The sequence below is a fragment of the Prionailurus viverrinus genome, chromosome E2, assembly GCF_022837055.1.
Source record: "Prionailurus viverrinus isolate Anna chromosome E2, UM_Priviv_1.0, whole genome shotgun sequence".
In the NCBI taxonomy this organism is placed as follows: Eukaryota; Metazoa; Chordata; class Mammalia; order Carnivora; family Felidae; genus Prionailurus; species Prionailurus viverrinus.
In genome coordinates, this window is record NC_062575.1 from 3274518 (window position 1) to 3292596 (window position 18079).

General features: G+C 59.5%; 2 protein-coding genes across 4 annotated transcripts; both read left to right on the forward strand.

Annotated features, from left to right (window-relative positions):
* Nucleotides 1-53: 53 nt before the first annotated feature.
* CE2H19orf85 (chromosome E2 C19orf85 homolog) lies at nucleotides 54-6324 on the forward strand. Its single transcript, XM_047836707.1, has 3 exons — nucleotides 54-143; nucleotides 701-937; nucleotides 5755-6324. Exons 2-3 carry the CDS (start codon nucleotides 765-767, stop codon nucleotides 6209-6211), a joined length of 630 nt encoding a protein of 209 aa, XP_047692663.1. The 5' UTR covers nucleotides 54-143; nucleotides 701-764; the 3' UTR covers nucleotides 6212-6324.
* A 1455-nt stretch (nucleotides 6325-7779) lies between these two features.
* On the forward strand, nucleotides 7780-17936 carry ISOC2 (isochorismatase domain containing 2). Of its 3 annotated transcripts, none has more exons than XM_047837194.1 (6): nucleotides 7780-7866; nucleotides 11512-11649; nucleotides 15228-15437; nucleotides 15715-15785; nucleotides 15920-16037; nucleotides 17523-17906. In XM_047837194.1, exons 2-6 carry the CDS (start codon nucleotides 11515-11517, stop codon nucleotides 17601-17603), a joined length of 615 nt encoding a protein of 204 aa, XP_047693150.1. In that variant the 5' UTR covers nucleotides 7780-7866; nucleotides 11512-11514; the 3' UTR covers nucleotides 17604-17906. The 3 variants fall into 3 exon arrangements, with proteins under 3 accessions (XP_047693150.1, XP_047693151.1, XP_047693149.1); XM_047837195.1 differs by having other exon boundaries at nucleotides 7816-7929; nucleotides 17523-17908; XM_047837193.1 differs by lacking the exons at nucleotides 7780-7866; nucleotides 11512-11649; nucleotides 15228-15437; nucleotides 15715-15785; nucleotides 15920-16037 and adding an exon at nucleotides 16258-16977 and having other exon boundaries at nucleotides 17523-17936.
* The last annotated feature ends 143 nt before the right edge of the window (nucleotides 17937-18079 follow it).

An 18079-nucleotide genomic window follows, 5' to 3' on the forward strand; every position in this document is an offset into this window, starting at 1 on the left:
AACCCTCTTGCACAGAAGCCAGCCCTTCCGGCTGGCTGGAGGCCTTGGGCACAGGCAAGCCCTGCTCTCTGAGCCTCAGTTTCCCCAGGAGGTTGGGCCCGGGGCACAGAGAGGCAGGGAGGCCCAGGCGGGTGCGTCTGGAGGTAGGTGGGCAGAGTCGGCGTCCAAGCCTCGGCTCCACAGCTGAAGGCTCCCGGCAGCCCTCCGGGGGGTCATCTCCCCCTCCCTCCCAGCCTGCACCCAAGCCTCCTGCCGCCCCCTCCCCTCCCCTCCAATTAAAGGTCCTCAACGTTAATCGCTGCCGGTTGACTCAGCCCCTGGCCTCGCTTCCCTAACGAGGCCTTTGTCCCCTTAATTGGCTATCTCCAGGCGCCTTTCTCTGCCCCCCACCATGCTGCTCTGTCCCATATCCCAGGTCCAACTATGTGCTAATTGGGCCCCTGGGGGGCACACATAAAGCCCCCCCTCACCTTCCTATATCAGCCTCCACCCACGGGCTCCTCAAAGCTCAGCATCCAGCCTCCAGGAGGTGGGGATGAGGCACCGGAGGGAGGGCCTGCCCTAATTCTCGGGGCCCTGTCTCCTCCAACCAGAGCGGTGGCCCCCCTCCAGAGTCGGCCTACCCTGCCCAGAGCCCTCTCTCCTCCTGTCTGCCTCCCCAGCCCCGAGCCCCCAGCCCCGGCTGCTCCTCTCTCCTCAGATGTGGAAGCAGCTTTCTGACCAGCAGCGATACTGTGGAGGGGCTATTCTAGATCACCCCAGCCATGCACCCCGGGGCCCCCACAGCCTCTGGGGGCTCTGAGCCCAGCCCTCGGGAGCTGTGTGCCTTCGTGAGTGGGGCAGCCGCCCACGTGCTACGTGCCCTACACCCTCGGAGGACCCGGCCCCCCAAAAGGAGGCCCAACCACAGGAGGTTTCTGCACAACCAGATCTGCAGGTGAGGAGGGGTGGAGGGTGGGAGATGGGCAGAGGGGGAGGGGGAGGGGTCAGACACCTCAGAGTCAGGGAGACCAGGCTCAGACAGAACACAGAGAAGGGGACCCCAGGGCTGGATGCAATCAACACTCAGGATGCATTTATTGAGCATAAACTGTGGGCCAGGCCCGAGATCCATTAGCGCAAGGCAGACAAAATTCCCTGCCTTCATAGAGCTTGTGTTCCAGCAGGAAGGTGGCCGGCAAGGGACAGCCACATAATGTCAGTGAGACAGTATGACGCTACACGGACCAACCTTGGAAAGCTGATCGATCCCGTGTGAAAGAAGCCAGACACAAAAGGCCACCTGTTGTATGATTCCATTTGTGTGAAATGCCTAGAACAGGCAGAGCCAGAAAGCGGGGTAGCGGGGCCAGAGGAGGCACCTCTGGAGGCAAGTGGGGGTGGTGCGTGATTGGCAGGGGGTTCATGGATTCTTCCCGGGGTGATGAAAAGTTCTGGAACTAATTAGAGGTGGTAGTTGCACACTGTGAATGTCCTAAATGCCACTGAACTGCACGTGTAAAGGGGTTCAGTTATGTGAATTTCACTTCAATTTTTTAAAATGATATGGCATGTTATAAGGTGATAAGGGCTATGGAGGGCATGCGGGGGTGGGGGAAGGACTGGGTAAGGTGTCGGGGAAGCCTCGGCTGAGAAGGTGCCAACAGAGCCAAGACCTGACTGAAGCCAGAGGATAAGACCTGTGGATGTCTGAGGGAAGAGCATTCCAGGCAAGGGGCAGCAAGTGCAAAGACCCTGAGGCAGGAACATCCCTGGAATGTTTGAGGACCAATGCGGCTAGAATAGGGTGAAAGGGGGACAGGGGGGAGGGAATTAGGTTCTGAAGAAACAGGAGCTCCCCATTTAGCACTTGACCATCCAACTTCTTGGCCTTTGCCCATCCTGTTCGCTTTGTGGGGCAATGTCCTTCGCCGTCTCTGGGAGTGTAGATGGGAATCTCAGCTCCTCAGTTCTCTGCTCAAGCCTGTCCCCGCTCTCACACCCCGCCCAGCCCCATCCCACCCTACCCTGTGCTCTCTCCTCGCTCTGTGACAGTGACCATTTTTTGAGCACTTTCAGGTGTCAGGTACACCACACTAAGGGTTTGACATATAATATGTCACTTAATGCTCCCAAGAGACCTGCACAGTAGGTTGACTTTGTCCTTACGTTGCAGACAAGGAGTCTCATCATGGTGATGGTGATGGTGGTGATAATAATGGTGATGATGGTGATGATGGTGGTGATCAACACTCATATGTGCCAGGTGCTTGTTCTAAGTACTTTAGTGGTAACCGGTAATACTCACTCACAATGAATAGGAACTCATTAATCCCCCATAGTAACCCCAGGAAGTAGATGTTATTATAATCCCCATTTTCCAAAGAGGAAACTGAGGCACAGAGAGACGAAGTTACTCGTCCAAGGACCTGCTTTTCTGCAAGTAGGTTGTTCCTCCCAGCCAGCCCAGAATCTTGTCCCAGGAGGTCTCGGCACCAAATTTGAGCAAATAGGAGCCTCGTCCAGCCTAACTCCTGCCTCCACACTGCAAACCCCCTTCCACCAGAATGCCCAGCCCTGACCAGCCCAGAATGTTCACCACCACCACTCTACAAACCCATTATCGAAGAGGAAAACACGCATCTCCCCAAACACGGTCCAGCCCTTCGTCCCAGAGCGAGCCTTCTAACTCCTCCCCAGCCCCCCTTGTCAACCACTTCAAGGACCCCTCCCCATCTGCAGCCCCAACCTGGAGGGCTCCCTGCTCACTCCGAGTCTGGACCCCGTGCTAATGCCAGTCTGTGACCTCCCAGGTCCCCCCTCTACCCTCCCCAGCTCAGCTTCCCCACTCCCCAGGGCCAGCTTCTCTCCTAGAGCATCCCAGATATTCCCACCCCCATGCCTGGCCCTGCCACATACTCCCCAGAGACCCAGGCCACCCACGAGGCAGCACAGGCAGCTATGGAGTATATTCCCCTGAGCGCCCGGGCTCACCCTGAGAAAATCCAGGTCAGAGGCAAACTACCTTCAGCATCTTCCCACCCACGTCCTCCTCCTCCCCCCAGGTCCCCTCAGGCCCTGCCCCCTCAGGAGCCCCCTCCCACCCTGGACATGCATTTTTGGCTTTTCGTTGTGAAGGATTTCCAGCCCACAGAAACGTCACGACAGTTGTCTGATGCAGCAGACCAGCGGCATCTGGTCGGCATCTGGACCCCAGACCAGCAGCGTCAGCACCTCAGCATGGCGTGGCGATGTGCCAGAAACGCAGCTTCTCGGACGCCACCCCGGGCCTGCAGAACCCAAAGTTCCGGGGCCCGAGGACCTGTGTTCCCATCAGCCCTCCGGGTGTTCCGCCAGGCACTCAAGTTTGAGAAATGCTGCCACTCACGTACCACTGCTGAGACTTTACTGCCGATGACATCTTAGCCTACTTCCTTCGCCTATCGTCCTAAAAGAGTTGTAGTAAATCACAGACGTCATGACCCTTCGGCCCTAAATGTCATTTATACTCAAGTTTGTTCAAATCAACTCCCCCTTCTGCCCCTCCCATTCTCTGTCATTTAACCTGACCTGCCCTCTCTGAATTTTTCCCAGGGGCACTCAGAGTAGAACTATCCTCCTTAGCTCCAGAGACAGTTCCAGAGCGTCAGCTCTCACTAACTTATTTATAAGCCTATTTTCTTGTGGTAAAATATACATGACGTGAAATTCACCATTTCGAATATTTTAAAGTGTACACTTTGTGGGTGTTTCCTACGTTCGTAATGTTTCGCGACCGATTACCTCTGTCTGGTTCCAGAACATTTTCATCACCCCCGAAGGAGATCCTATACCCATTAGTAGCAGGCAGTCACTCTCCACCCCTCCTTCCCCAGAACCTGACAGACACCAGTCTGCTTTCTGTCTCTGGGGATTTGCCTATTGTGGACATTTCATGTACACAGAAACATACAACATCAGACTCGTTTTTAAATAAAACCTTTGGGGGAGAGGGGGGCTGGGTGGCTCAGTCAGTACAGTGTCCAGCTTCGGCTCAGGTCACGATCTCACGGTTCATGAGTTGGAGCCCCGCGTCGGACCCTGTGCTGACAACTCGGAGCCTGGAGCCTGCTTCGGATTCTGTGTCTCCTTCTCTCTCTGCCCCTCTCCACTTGTGCTCTGTCTCTCAAAAATAAACAAAACTTAAAAAAAAAAAGAGAAAAAAAAAAAAACAACTACAAGAAATGCACACGTTGTCAGCGTAGAGCTTGATGAATGCTCCCAAAAGGAACACACTCGTGTAAGCAACACTCAGATCCAGGAACAGGGCACTTCTGGCCCCCGGAGGCCCTCATCGTGTCTCCTTCCCAGAAGTTGCCATCCTGATTTCTCTGTCATTGGGTCACCCCATTTAAAAAAAAATTTAATGTTTATTTTTGAGAGAGAGAAAGACAGAGCATGGGGGGGGGTGCGGGGGGCGCAGAGAGAGGGAGACACAGAATCTGGCTGTGGCGGTTGAGGCTCCAGGCTCTGAGCTGTCAGCACAGAGCCTGGCTCGGGGTTTGAACTCATGGACCACGGGATCATGACCTGACCCAAAGTTGGACGCTTAACTGACTGAGCCACCCAGGCGCCCCCGGGGGAACCCCATCTTTGACCTTTAAATGGAATCGTGCAGCTACTAATTGCAAGTCTCACTGCTTTTCTCAACATTATGCTTGTGCATTAGTCTGCTAGACCTTCCAGAATCGAGCACCACAGGCTGGGCGGCTGAAACAACAGAAATTTATTTTCTCACCCAATCCGAGACCAAGTGCTGGCAGGGTGAGGCCTCTCTCCTTGGTTTGTAGGTGGCCTGTGTCTTCACGTGGTCTTCCCTCTACGGGCCCTAATCTCTCATTGGATTAGAGACCACCCTCAGGGGTCTCCAAATACAGTCACATTCTAAGGTACTGGGGGTTAAGACTCCAACATACGAATTTTAGGGGGACGATAGTGAGCCCATCGCTGTCAGATCCATCCATATAGTTCTTGAGGGATAGGAATGCTGGGTGGGGGAGGCCAGTGCAGTGGCAGCTGCAGTCATCCAGGTGGGAAATGCTGGCGACTTGAACCAAGAATTGGTGGAGATGAGAGGTGGGCAGATTTAAGAGCTCTGCCGGAAGTAGAACTCACAGGGCATCAGTGTTACAGGTGCACCCCTAGCCCACAGTGCGCCTTTGTGTGAAAAACATTTGTTAAGGCATCCTTTCCTTCTGACGTTTTTTACTTTTTTCCCCCTAAGTTTATTTTTTTTTGTTTTGAGAGAGAGAGAGCTAGCAGGGGGTGGGGGCTGGGGGGTAGGGGCGGGCAGAGAGAACGAATCCCAAGCAGGCTCTGAACTGTCAGTACAGAGCCGGAAGCGGGGCTCAAACTCACAAACCGTGAGACCGCGCGTGACCTGAGTCGAAATCAAGAGTCAGACGCTTAACCGACGAGCCACCCAGGCGCCCCCGTTTTTCACTTTTATATGTTGGAATGTGGCCATAATAGATGTAAATGACAAAAGACGTGCATTATAGCGGAACTGGACTTGCTGCCTTGTGCAGTGCACCAACCCCACAGCCGTTCAGGGCTCCCCTATGAACGGGATTGGAAAAACTGAATTGTCAGACTCAAGAAAATGGACCCAGGGGCTGGGAGACTAGCACAGAGAAAAAAGATGGAGAGGAAAGGAAGAGGGAAACCACTCCCGGGAGGGCAGACAGGAGGCGAATGCTTGACGGCCACACAGCTCATATGTCTGTCTCTCTGCAGGCAGTTTGCCAACATTGAGGCTGCCACCCAGCGCCTGGCCCTGTCTATCCTGTCTCAGAAGGCACCTCCCCAGAGACCGCCACCCCGAAGGCCGCCCCCGCCGCCTCCGTCCCCCTTCCTGGGGGTGGCCTGTGCTGTGGCCCCCACTGAGGAGCCCTGCGCCAGCCCCGGCCCAAGTCTCGCCGCCCTGGATGCCTCCACCCTCGACCTCTTTGATGACATTGCACTCACCCCAGAGTGTCCCTCAGTGCCATCTGGTGTATCCCACTGTGCTTGGGGCCAGCCAGACCTGAGGCAGGCCTCACATTTCTATAACCGCCTGCCCCCTACCCCGAATGCACTGGAGGAAGTGGACGGGCTCTGGGCTCCTGAGGGGGACTGGGTGGGCAGGTGGGAGGTGCCTTGTGCCTGTCACTCTCAGGGAACCCCTGAGGGCTGGGGGAGCTGCTCCCCATGATGCCCAACCCACCCCCGCACCCCGGGACAAATCAGAGGTCCCCTTCATGATAGCTCAGCAAACACCCCCAGGAACCCCTTGTCCCATCCACTCTCCTCCTGGAAGCCCCTGGGAACATGAATCAAGCCCAGACCCCCCCCCCACCTATGACCACGGCCTCACAGGGCTCCCCGGTGCAGGTCCCCCACTTCTGCCTCTGCCAGAGGTGCCCCTCACATTCTCCCACACCCCCAACTTCTCTCTTCTTTTTCCCCAGCCCCATCTTCTCAGTGTCTGCCTCTCCAGTTCCCTCTCACCTTGGCTCATCTCTGCCTAATGTCTGGTCTTGGCTCATTTATTCTCAAATATGTACTGAGCACCTACTATGTGTCAGGCCCCATCTAGGTGCTGAGGATTCGGCAGTGAATAAAGTGTTAAATAAACATTTAAGGGGTTTGGGGGGCAGGGCACAGGTAGGGTTGATCGACAATAAATGAATATGCCGGTACCTTTTTAAAATGCAACATAGGGGCGCCTGGGTGGCTCAGTCGGTTAAGCGGCCGACTTCGGCTCAGGTCATGATCTCACAGTCCGTGAGTTCGAGCCCCGCGTCGGGCTCTGTGCTGACAGCTCAGAGCCTGGAGCCCGTTTCGGATTCTGTGTCTCCCTCTCTCTCTGTCCCTCCCCTGCTCATGCTCTGTCTCTCTCTGTCTCAAAAATAAATAAACGTTAAAAAAAAAATTTAAAATGCAACATAAACTTCCAATTTCAGATTGGAATTAGTGCTGTGAAGAAAATAAAGCAGAGACCTGATGGAGTGGCTGTCTGACAGCTGGTGCTCAGGGAAAGCCTTGAATGACAAGAAGGAGCTGGCTGAGAAAAGGTCTGGGGTTCTGGGCACAGGAGACAGAATGTGCAAAGGCCCTGAGGTGGCTGAAGCAGAGTAAGGGGGATCGCGGTAAGAGATGAGGTCACAGAGATCAAAAAGGCCGACATGAATTGGGAGTAGTTTGGATTTCATTCCGAGATTTTTTTCTCAACCCCATTCCCAAGCACAGAGTCTAAATATTACAAACGTCACCTTGGGAGGCAGGTGCAGTACAGATGGGGAAACTGAGACTGAGCGGGGTTGCAAGGACTTAAGTTCCCTTTCTGTAAAGTGCTTGGGTCTCTGATAAGTTTCTGACTCTTGACTCAAAGGCCAGCGTTGGAACCCCAGGCCTGCCTCCACCCTGGGCACACCCCTCACTCCCTCTTTCTGGGCCTCAGGGGTCTCCTCTGGACCACAGGAGGGCGACCCACCGCCCCAGCTGGAATTCGCTGTCTCTGCACGCACCGAGCCGCTCTGTCCCGGGCCCGCCATTCACGGCCTTCCCGGCTCTCCATTGGTCGGACGCGCTGCCTTCCCGCCCCCTCCCACCGGCGGACCAATCACGCTCTCAGAATGGACATCTTGCCCGGCACCGCCCCTCCAAGGAGGGCTATGCAGCTCCGCTTGTAGGTTGGCCGGCCTCAGGGTCGGGGCAGAGCTTGGCGAGCGCCGATTGGGCGGCTCGGCCTGGGTGGGCGGGACGCGGACCGCGGGGGCGGGCCACGTGTCGGAACAGTGCAAAACGGTGACCCTGCCTTGGAAAGGGGCGGGAGGACCGGAGCGGCGTGAGTCCCGGCTCGGAGCGGTGAGTGTCCCCCAGTCCTCTCCAGCGGAGGGGCGGGCCGGGCTGGAAACCAGCGCCTTCCGGGTAAGGCTCCCCAGCGCCTCGGGGGCGCTGACCTTCCCGCTTTGCAAGTGGGGAAACTGAGGCTTTGCCAGGACGTCCGGGCCGAGGTGACACAGCCAGGGCGAGGACTCCTGCCGGCCCTACAGAATTGGCTGACCGGGGACTCGAACCTTCCACGGGTCGCGCCCGCCCTTTGTGCATCACTGGCCGAGTTTTGCATCGTCCCTATGGGGTGGGCTAGTTTGACCCCTGTTTCTCCGATGAGGCAACCGAGGCTCAGACAGCGTGAAGTTTGCCCAGGGTCACACTGCCAGGGAATGCTGGCTGCAGGGCTGCAGGGTTGCACGCCCCACCCTCCCCCGCTACTGCCCCTCCTCCTCCGGCCTTTGACTCCCCCCACCTGGAGCTCAGATCTCTCTCTCCCTAACAGCATTTCTAAGTCAGTCTCCAGCCCAGACCTCTCCACGTTCACACGCGCGCATACACACACACACGCACTCCCCACCCTCCACCCTCAGTATTTCATCTCCCCCAAACCACTTCCGCTTTCCAGGTCCCCAGTTAGTCCCTAGGACCTACCACCCATGGACCGGAAACCTGTACATCTTCCTCCTTGCTCCTTCCCCCACAGCCAGCGGCACCTGCCCCCTGAATCTCTCTGTCCTGCCTCCTCCTCTCTCTTCTCTCTGCCTAAAGTGGAGCCCAGGCCTCACCTTTGTCCACCTAGACTCCAGCCCCGGTTTTCTCCTGGCCTCCACCCTTTTGTCTGATACTTTGAAAACTTTTTATGGAAATATACTGCATATCCAGGGGGGAAAAGCCATACATACAAATCACAAATACCTCAAATAACTTTTCACGTAGCCAACGCTCGTGTGTAAACAACATCCAAATCCAGAAGTAGAACTCCCCACTGCATCCCAGAAGCCCCCCTGCCTTGTGCCCCTTTCTTTACTGCTGCCCAATGATAACCATTATAACTTTACTAACACAGATTGGTTTTGCTGGGTTCTCAGCTTATCTAAGTATTTTATCGTATATATTACGGACCAGACAACCTATCACACACTGTCCACACTTCAAAAGGAACAGTACTCTGTGAAAATAAGATTTCCTTCATACCCTGTCCCTCAGTGACCCCCCCCCCCACCTGAAGCACCTCCACGTGTACCCACCAGAGACAGCAAATATAGGAGCAGAAAACTCACGTTTTCTCTTCTTTGGGGAGACGAAGAGGGAAGCATTGCTGTGTATACTGTTCCGCTTCTTTTCACTGTTAACATCTCTTGTTACTCAAAGAGCTTCCTTGTAATTTTCCCTGGCTACAAAGAATTCCATAGTACAGCTATACCATAACTTACATAACCAGAACCCTAACCATAGACGTTTACATGTATTTCTGTTCCATTGCTCAGCGGAAAAGTCCCATAATGAATAACCAAAAAGTCTGGTAGGGAATAACCTTGTGTCATTTCACGTGTATGTCTGCAGGGTAAATACTTAGCACATTTTCTGGGTCACAGGGTTCATGTAACTAGAATTTTGAGAAACCTTGGCCACATGTGTTTCCCTGGGGGTTGTTGCAAAACACACTCCTACCAGCCTGAAAGGGAGATCTTCGTGGCTTCAGACACCCTGTCCTACCTAGGCTTTCAGCCATGATAGCTCTGATCTGACCCTGTCCCTCCTGTCTCCTGAAAAGTTAGAAGGGAAGTGAGGAGAGCAGCCCGGGTGGAGGGAGCCACACAGGGGAAGGACTTGGCTGGGATGGTTCCAGGCGCCTTGCCTGAGCAGGTTACATTTTAGTCCTGAGGACCTGAGAGCAGCCCTGGAAGGTGGGGGCTAAGACAGGGGAGTAACAGAGTCAACCTTGTGTTTTCAGAAAGATTGTTTTCTCTCTCTCCCTCCACTTCCTCGGGGGAGACTTTTGCAGACTCTGCCAAGATAGATCAGGTTCCCTCGAAATCCCAGCACTGATCGCAGTCGTAATTAATGTGATTAATTCATTCAGTGCGGTTTTGTTTTTGTGGGAGTTCCCATTCCTTTTTTTTTCTTTTTAGACAAAATTCACATAGCATAAAATTCTTCCTTGTAACCACCCATGAGTTTTTACACTGTTTCTACACTATGTTGCCCATAGAAAACATTTTCTACAGTAGATGTGTTCATTTGAAAGAATCGTCATAAACAGCCTGTGCGCCCACCAGCCAGCCTCCAGACTTCCCCCGTATTAACCATTTCACCTTCCCCTGGGTCTGCAGGGTCTCCCATGTCCCACATAAGTTAACGAGTAAATGAGTGAACACGCCGAGGGCGTGAGACGTGCAGACATGAGCAGGGCCAGAACCCCCAGTTGAGCAGCAACTTGGGGACCCCGGGACTCAAGCCTCCTGGGCATATGGGCTGGGACAGGCTGAGACTCTTGGAGGCGGGGCCCAGATGCTGGAGAGGGAGCTGCTCTGACTGGGGCGGGGGGGGGGGGGGGGGGGGGGGGGGCGGGGCTTGCTGTGCTCTAGTCCTGTGGGAACGGGGGGGGGGGGGGGGGGGGGGGGCCCAAGTCGTGGACCCCTCGGGTCTCAGTGGCCTCCCCTGTAACAGGGCTGCAGGTGATTCCAACAGCCCCGCCCCCCCTTTTTTCATTGTGCTAAAGTACAAGTCACGAAATTGACCATTTCGACCATTTTTAAGCGTACCATTAAGTGGCAGTTAACAAATATTCATGACGTTGCAGAACCGTGGCCACCACCTAGTTTGAGAATGTGCTCATCAGCCCAGCAGCAACACCGCACACAGGAGGCAGTCAGCCCTCATTGTCCCCGCCCCAGCCCCCCACCAGTCTGCTCCCTGTCTCTGGATTGGATCCCTGTGGACGTTTCATGTGAATGGGCTCCCACAACGTGTGGCCTCTGGTGACCGGCCTCGCTCGTGGCGCGGCGATCTTGGGGTTCACCCGTGATGTAGCATGTAGCAGTGTCTCATTCTTTCTGCGGATGATTAACAGTCCCCTGTGCAGGTGCACCGGCCTTCCTTCTACGACCTGCAGGGATGTGCAGCCTGCATGTTGCATGAGGGTAAACTGAGTTTCAGAGGCTGCGTAGCGGGAGTCAGACTTCAAGAGCCTCACTCAGGACACTGCCACTGCACCTGGGCTCTGGTTTTCATCCGGAATCACACCCGTGCCCTGTTACCTGCTGTGGGCCCTCCGGCCTTCACCTCCCTCCTCTGTTCCCCACCCCCACCCCGAAGGGCAGGGTGAGGATCCCAGTTGGAGTGTTCCTTGTGGAGGGCAGAGGGTGACCTTGATGTTGCCGTGTATCCTGGAAGGAAAAGGCTTTCCCAGGGACCTTGGGAGAGTGAGATTGGGAGCACAAGGTCAGAGAAGGCCTCCCTGGGAAAGTGACCTCCCAGCCGAGTAGGACGTATTAAGAAACAAATGGATTCTGGGCCCAGGGATCTGCGGACACAAAGGGCAGCCCATGGGAAGGGGGAGGTTTCCAAAGGACTGTGTGGGACCCTCACGGGTCTGAGTGCACGGACCCTGGACAGGGAGTCAAAGCCCCTGCCCTGACTGGCCCCTCCCTCTCGCACCTCTCCCAACCCCAGGACATGGCAGCTGTGAGGCCCAACCTGGGCCGAGTCCTCCCTGGGTCGTCTATCCTCTTCCTGTGTGACATGCAGGAGAAGTTCCGCCATGTCGCCTACTTCCCCCAGATAGTCTCTGTGGCCGCCCGCATGCTCAAGGTACAGCCCCTCCTCCCTCAGACCCAGGAGTCCTGGCCCCCAAACCCCTATTCCCTCAGACACAGGAGTCCAGACCCCCAGCGCCCTCCTCCCTCAGACCCTGGAATCCAGACCCCCAGCGCCCTCCTCCCTCAGACCCTGGAGTCCAGACCCCCAGTCCTCCTCCCTCAGACCCTGGCGTCCAGACCCCCAGTCCTCCTCCCTCAGACCCAGGAGTCCAGACCCCCAGTCCTCCTACCTCAGACCCAGGAGTCCAGACCCCCAGCCCTCCTCCCTCAGACCCAGGAGTCCAGACCCCCAGCCCCTCCTCCCTCAGACCCAGGAGTCCAGACCCCCAGTCCTCCTCCCTCAGACCCAGGAGTCCAGACTCCCAGCCCCTCCTCCCTCAGACCCAGGAGTCTAGACCCCCAGCCCCTCCTCCCTCAGATGAGGGAGTCCTGACCCCCAGCCCCTCCTCCCTCAGACCCAGGAATCCAGACCCCTTAGCTCCTCCTCCCTCAGACCCAGGAGTCCAGGCCCCCAGCCCCTCCTCCCTCAGACCCTGGAGTCCTGGCCCCCAGCCCCTCCTCCTTCAGATCCAGGAGTCCAGACCCCAGACCCCTCCTCTCTCAGACCCAGGAGTCTAGGCCCCCAGCCCTTCATCCCTCAGACCCGGGAGTCCAGGCCCCCAGCCCCCTCCTCCCTCAGACCCGGGAGTCCAGGGCCCCAGCCCCCTCCTCCCTCAGACCCAGAAGTCTACATCCCCAACCTCCTCCTTCCTCAGACCCTGGAGTCCGACCGCAGCCCCTATTCCCTCAGACCCAGGAGTCCAGACCCCCAGCGCCCTCCTCCCTCAGACCCAGGAGTCCAGACCCCCAGCACCCTCCTCGCTCAGACCCAGGAGTCCAGACCCCCAGCGCCCTCCTCCCTCAGACCCAGGAGTCCAGACTCCCAGCCCCCTCCTCCCTCAGTCCCAGGAGTCCTGACCCCCAGCCCCCTCTTCCCTCAGACCCAGGAGTCCAGACCCCCAGCCCCCTCCTCCCTCAGACCCAGAAGTCCTGCCCCCAGTCCTTCCTCCCTCAGACCCAGGAGTCCAGACCCCCAGCGCCCTCCTCCCTCAGACCCAGGAGCCCAGGCCCCCAGCCCCTCCTCCTTCAGACCCAGGAGCCCAGACCCCCAGCCCCCTCTTCCCTCAGACCCAGAAGTCCTGCCCCAGCGCCCTCCTCCCTCAGACCCAGGAGTCCAGACCCCCAGCCCCCTCCTCCCTCAGACCCAGGAGTCCAGACCCCCAGCACCCTCCTCCCTCAGACCCAGGAGCCCAGGCCCCCAGCCCCTCCTCCCTCAGACCCAGGAGTCCAGCCCCCCAGCCCCCTCCTCCCTCAGACCCGGGAGTCCAGCCCCCCAGCCCCCTCCTCCCTCAGACCCAGAAGTCCTGGCCCCCAGCCCCCTCCTCCCTCAGACCCGGGAGTCCAGGCCCCCAGCCCCCTCCACCCTCAGACCCGGGAGTCCAGACTCCCAGCCCCCTCCTCCATCAGTCCCAGGAATCAGGCCCCCAGCCCCCTCCTCCCTCAGACCCGGGAGTCCAGCCCCCCAGCCCCCTCCTCCCTCAGACCCGGGAGTCCAGGCCCCCAGCCCCCTCCTCCCTCAGACCCAGGAGCCCAGGCCCCCAGCCCCCTCCTCCCTCAGACCCAGGAGTCCTGGCCCCCAGCCCCCTCCTCCCTCAGACCCGGGAGTCCAGGCCCCCAGCCCCCTCCTCCATCAGTCCCAGGAATCAGGCCCCCAGTCCCCTCCTCCTTCAGACCCAGGAGTCCTGGCCCTCAGCGCCTCCTCCCTCAGACCCAGGATCCTGAACCCCAGCCCCCTCCTCCCTCAGACCCAGGAGTCCTGAAGCCCAGCCCCCTCCTCCCTCAGACCCAGGAGTCCTGGCCCCCAGCCCCCTCCTCCCTCAGACCCAGGAGCCCAGGCCCCCAGCCCCTCCTCCCTCAGACCCAGGAGTCCTGGCCCCCAGCCCCCTCCTCCCTCAGACCCAGGAGTCCTGGCCCCCAGCCCCCTCCTCCCTCAGACCCAGGAGTCCTGGTCCACAGCCCCTCCTCCCTCAGACCCAGGAGTCCTGGCCCCCAGCTCCCTCCTCCCTCAGACCCAGGAGTCCTGGCCCCCAGCCCCCTCCTCCCTCAGACCCAGGAGCCCAGGCCCCCAGCCCCTCCTCCCTCAGACCCAGGAGTCCTGGTCCCCAGCCCCTCCTCCCTCAGACCCAGGAGTCCTGGTCCCCAGCCCCTCCTCCCTCAGACCCAGGAGTCCAGACCCCCAGCCCCTCCTCCCTCAGACCCAGGAGTCCAGACCCCCAGCCCCCTCCTCCCTCAGACCCAGGAGTCCAGACTCCCAGCCCCCTCCTCCCTCAGACCCAGGAGCCCAGGCCCCCAGCCCCTCCTCCCTCAGACCCAGGAGTCCAGACCCCACAGCCCCTCCTCCCTCAGACCCGGGAGTCCAGACTCCCAGCCCCCTCCTCCATCAGTCCCAGGAATCAGCCCCCCAGCCCCCTCCTCCTTCAGACCCAGGAGTCCTGGTCCCCAGCCCCTCCTCCCTCAGACCCAGGAGTCCTGGTCCCCAGCCCCTCCTCCCTCAGCCCCAGGAGTCCAGACCCCCAGCCCCCTCCTCCCTCAGACCCAGGAGTCCAGACTCCCAGTCCCCTCCTCCCTCAGACCCAGGAGCCCAGGCCCCCAGCCCCTCCTCCCTCAGACCCAGGAGTCCAGACCCCTAGCCCCTCCTCCCTCGGAGACTAGACTCCCAGCCCCTCCTCCCTCAGACCCAGGAGCCCAGGCCCCCAGCCCCCTCCTCCCTCAGACCCAGGAGTCCAGACCCCTAGCCCCTCCTCCCTCGGAGACTAGACTCCCAGCCCCTCCTCCCTCAGACCCAGGAGCCCAGGCCCCCAGCCCCTCCTCCCTCAGACCCAGGAGTCCAGACCCCCAGCCTCCTCCTCCCTCAGACCCAGGAGCCCAGGCCCCCAGCCCCTCCTCCCTCAGACCCAGGAGTCCTGGTCCCCAGCCCCTCCTCCCTCAGACCCAGGAGTCCAGACCCCCAGCCCCCTCCTCCCTCAGACCCAGGAGTCCAGACTCCCAGTCCCCTCCTCCCTCAGACCCAGGAGCCCAGGCCCCCAGCCCCTCCTCCCTCAGACCCAGGAGTCCAGACCCCCAGCCCCCTCCTCCCTCAGACCCGGGAGTCCTGGCCCCCAGCCCCTCCTCCCTCAGACCCAGGAGTCCAGACCCCACAGCCCCTCCTCCCTCAGACCCGGGAGTCCAGACCCCAGCCCCCTCCTCCCTCAGATGCAGGAGTCCAGACCCCCCAGACCCTCCTCCCTCAGACCCCTCAGCTCTTCCTCCCTCAGACCAGGAGTCCAGACCCCCAGCCCCTCCTCCCTCAGACCCAGGAGTCCTGCTCCCAGCCCCCTCCTCCCTCAGACCCAGGAGTCCAGCCCCCCAGCCCCCTCCTCCCTCAGACCCAGGAGTCCAGCCCCCCAGCCCCCTCCTCCCTCAGACCCAGAAGTCCTGCCCCCACAGGCCCCTCCCTCGGGCTCAGGCCTTTGTTTCCCCTTCCTAGCGCAGGTGGCCAGGCTGCTGGAGGTACCGGCTGTGCTGACGGAGCAGTACCCAGAAGGCCTGGGCCCCACGGTGCCCGAGCTGGGTGCTGAAGGCCTGCGGCCACTGGCCAAAACTTGCTTCAGCATGGTGCCCGCGGTGCAACAGGAGCTAGACACACGGCCCCGGCTGCGCTCCGTGCTCCTCTGTGGCATTGAGACCCAGGCCTGCATCTTGGTGAGACCCCCAGCTAACCCCTGGGAACCTCCATCCTCAAAAGGATACCCTTCCCTGACCCCAAACCCTCTGTCCTCCTGGCAGGACCCCCTTCCTGACCTGGGACCTTCATCCCTCCTAGGACCCCTCTCTACCTCATGCTCCCGTGGGGCCCTAGGACCCTGCTGTAACATGGGGGCCCCCTGCCCTGATCTGAGGCTCCCTCATCCCCGTCCCCCTCCCCAGGCCCCTGTTCTTGTCTGGGGTTGAGGTTGCCCTTGACATGTCTCGCCCCCAGAACACGACCTTGGACCTCCTGGACCGGGGGCTGCAGGTCCATGTGGTGGTGGATGCCTGCTCCTCCCGCAGGTGAGGGGGTCCTGCTGACGGGTGGGTGCACGTGGGCGCAGGTGGGGTGTCTAGGAGGAGTGGGATCCCTGCCAACCTTGCCGGGCGTCTGGGCGTGCGGGCCGAGGCACCAACAACCTCCGTCTCCCGCGCAGCCAGGTGGACAGGCTGGTGGCACTGGCCCGGATGCGGCAGAGCGGCGCCTTCCTCTCCACCAGTGAGGGGCTCATTCTGCAGCTTGTGGGTGACGCCGCCCACCCCCAGTTTAAGAAGGTACTGGCCCCGCACCCTCCCCCCCACCCTCCCTGGTCTCCCTTCTCAGCACCCACCACGTGGTGGTTGACAGCCTACATCTGGGAGCACAGCGGGCTGCTGCCTCCTGGCGGCGGAGTTCTAAGTCCCGTCAACACCGTAAAGGGCAAGGGAAGCTGTCGGTGGCCATGAGGGCGGGGGAGAGAGCGAGAACGCAGGGGAGGGGCTGGGAGTGTTGGGGTGCAGAGGAGGGGTTGTGCGGGTGGTGTGGGAGGCCTCCTGGTGAAAGGTGGGTTTAGAGTGAAGTGAGGGTGGGAGGCAGACAGGAACAAGCAGTCCGCCAGAAGCCCTGCGTGGGAGCCCCTGACCCCCACCTCCGTCCCTTCCTCCCGTCTCTGGCCCTCAGTTGCATCCCCCGCAGCCACCACCACCAGGTGGCCTTGCTAGTGCCCGGGTCTGACTAGGTAGCCCCAGCTGAGTCACACTGCTGGACCTTAGGATGAAGGGACATGCCCCAGCCCTCTGAGGTCCGCCCTTGTGCCTCCTCTTAGGCCAGCTCTGTTGAGTTATTTGTTAAGCACCTACTATGGGCCAACCAATGGGGCAGGTCCTGGGGCAGCAGCCAAAGCCAGGGTGTATTCGGTTCCACGTTGTGGTCAGGCGCTGGAAGGGAGTGTTCAGAGTGTGTGAGAGAGAAGATGGGGCTCACAGCAGGGATGGCCCTTAAGCGGAGGCCTGCAGTGGGAGGGGCAGCGGCCGTCCAGAAAGTGTTCCCGGCCAAAGGAGCAGCTGAGGCAAAGGGCTGCAGGTGGACCGGAACTCGCCCTATTCAAAGAACCGGAGTGGGCCATGCCGAGTGCTCGGTGAGCGTGACAGGGGAGGAGGCAGAGAGGAGCCAGATCCGTGTCTTCCCAGAGTGGAGGGGTTTGCACAAGGGAGCTGGCCAGAGTCAGATCTGCAGGTTGGTCCCGGGTGGCCCATGGATGTGGGCGGGAGACCAGAGTGGAGGCAGTGGGGATGCAGATTGTGCTTATATTTCTGGAGGCAAGCAGGGTGGGGCTTGCTGATGGATGCAATGTGGGGCTTTGGGAGAAGGCAGCCCCAGAGAGGCGGGTTGAGCATCTATGCCCCTGTGGTCTACTGGTTGGGGGAACACTATTGTGTAAGAGGCACTTGGATCAGAGTCTGGAGTTGAGGGGCAAGGCGTGGGCCGGATTTGGGAGCTGAGGGATGGGAGACGTGAGACAGGAGCAGGGTATAGACCAGAAGCTCCAGGACAGAGCCTACTGGCAGCAAGCCAGACAAGTGGACCAAGATGGCAGGTGATCATAACCCAGGCGGCTATGGTGGAAGGGAGGCCCGAGGAAAAGTTTTGAGAAGAGGGAGTGGTTGGTTTGGCCTGTCGCTGCCAAGAGGGCGAGGCGGATGAAAAGGAAGAAGTGCCCTTCCAGATTGTCACAGACATGGGGACTCTTGACTCCCTGAACCCTCCTCTTCCCCCTACAGATCCAGAAGATCATCAAGGAGCCCGCGCCAGACAGCGGGCTGCTGGGCCTCTTCCAAGGCCAGAACCCCCTCTTCCGCTGAACTCCTCACCCTGAAGACCACCCTCCTGTCATCTGGACCTCAGTGGAATCACTTTGCCCCCATCCTTGGAATCCCAACAGTGGTGCAGTCCACCGGGAGTGCCACCCCCTCGGGAGGGGAGGTGGAGAGCTACCTTGTCATTGGGCCAGAGCTCCCGGAAATGCAAATGAGACTCGTGGAAGCTGGGCGGCAGTTGGCTGAGCAGAGCTGGGGGCGGGGCTCGGCCCCGGGCCACTTCAAGAGGCGGGAAGGGGAGGGGGAGGGAGTGTCACAGGCTGTGGGACCCGGACTTGCCGAATAAACATTGATGTGGCTGTGGGCCGAACCATTCTTGGATTTGGGGGGTATCCCGGGGGCGAGTGGGGGCTGCGGGTGGGGGGAAGAGGGGTCCCAGCAGGTGGGGAGGGGGAGGTGCCTCTCCCCTGCTCCCAGCCGGCGCGAGGCAAAGGCGAGGCTGGCCCAGCCACATCTGCGCG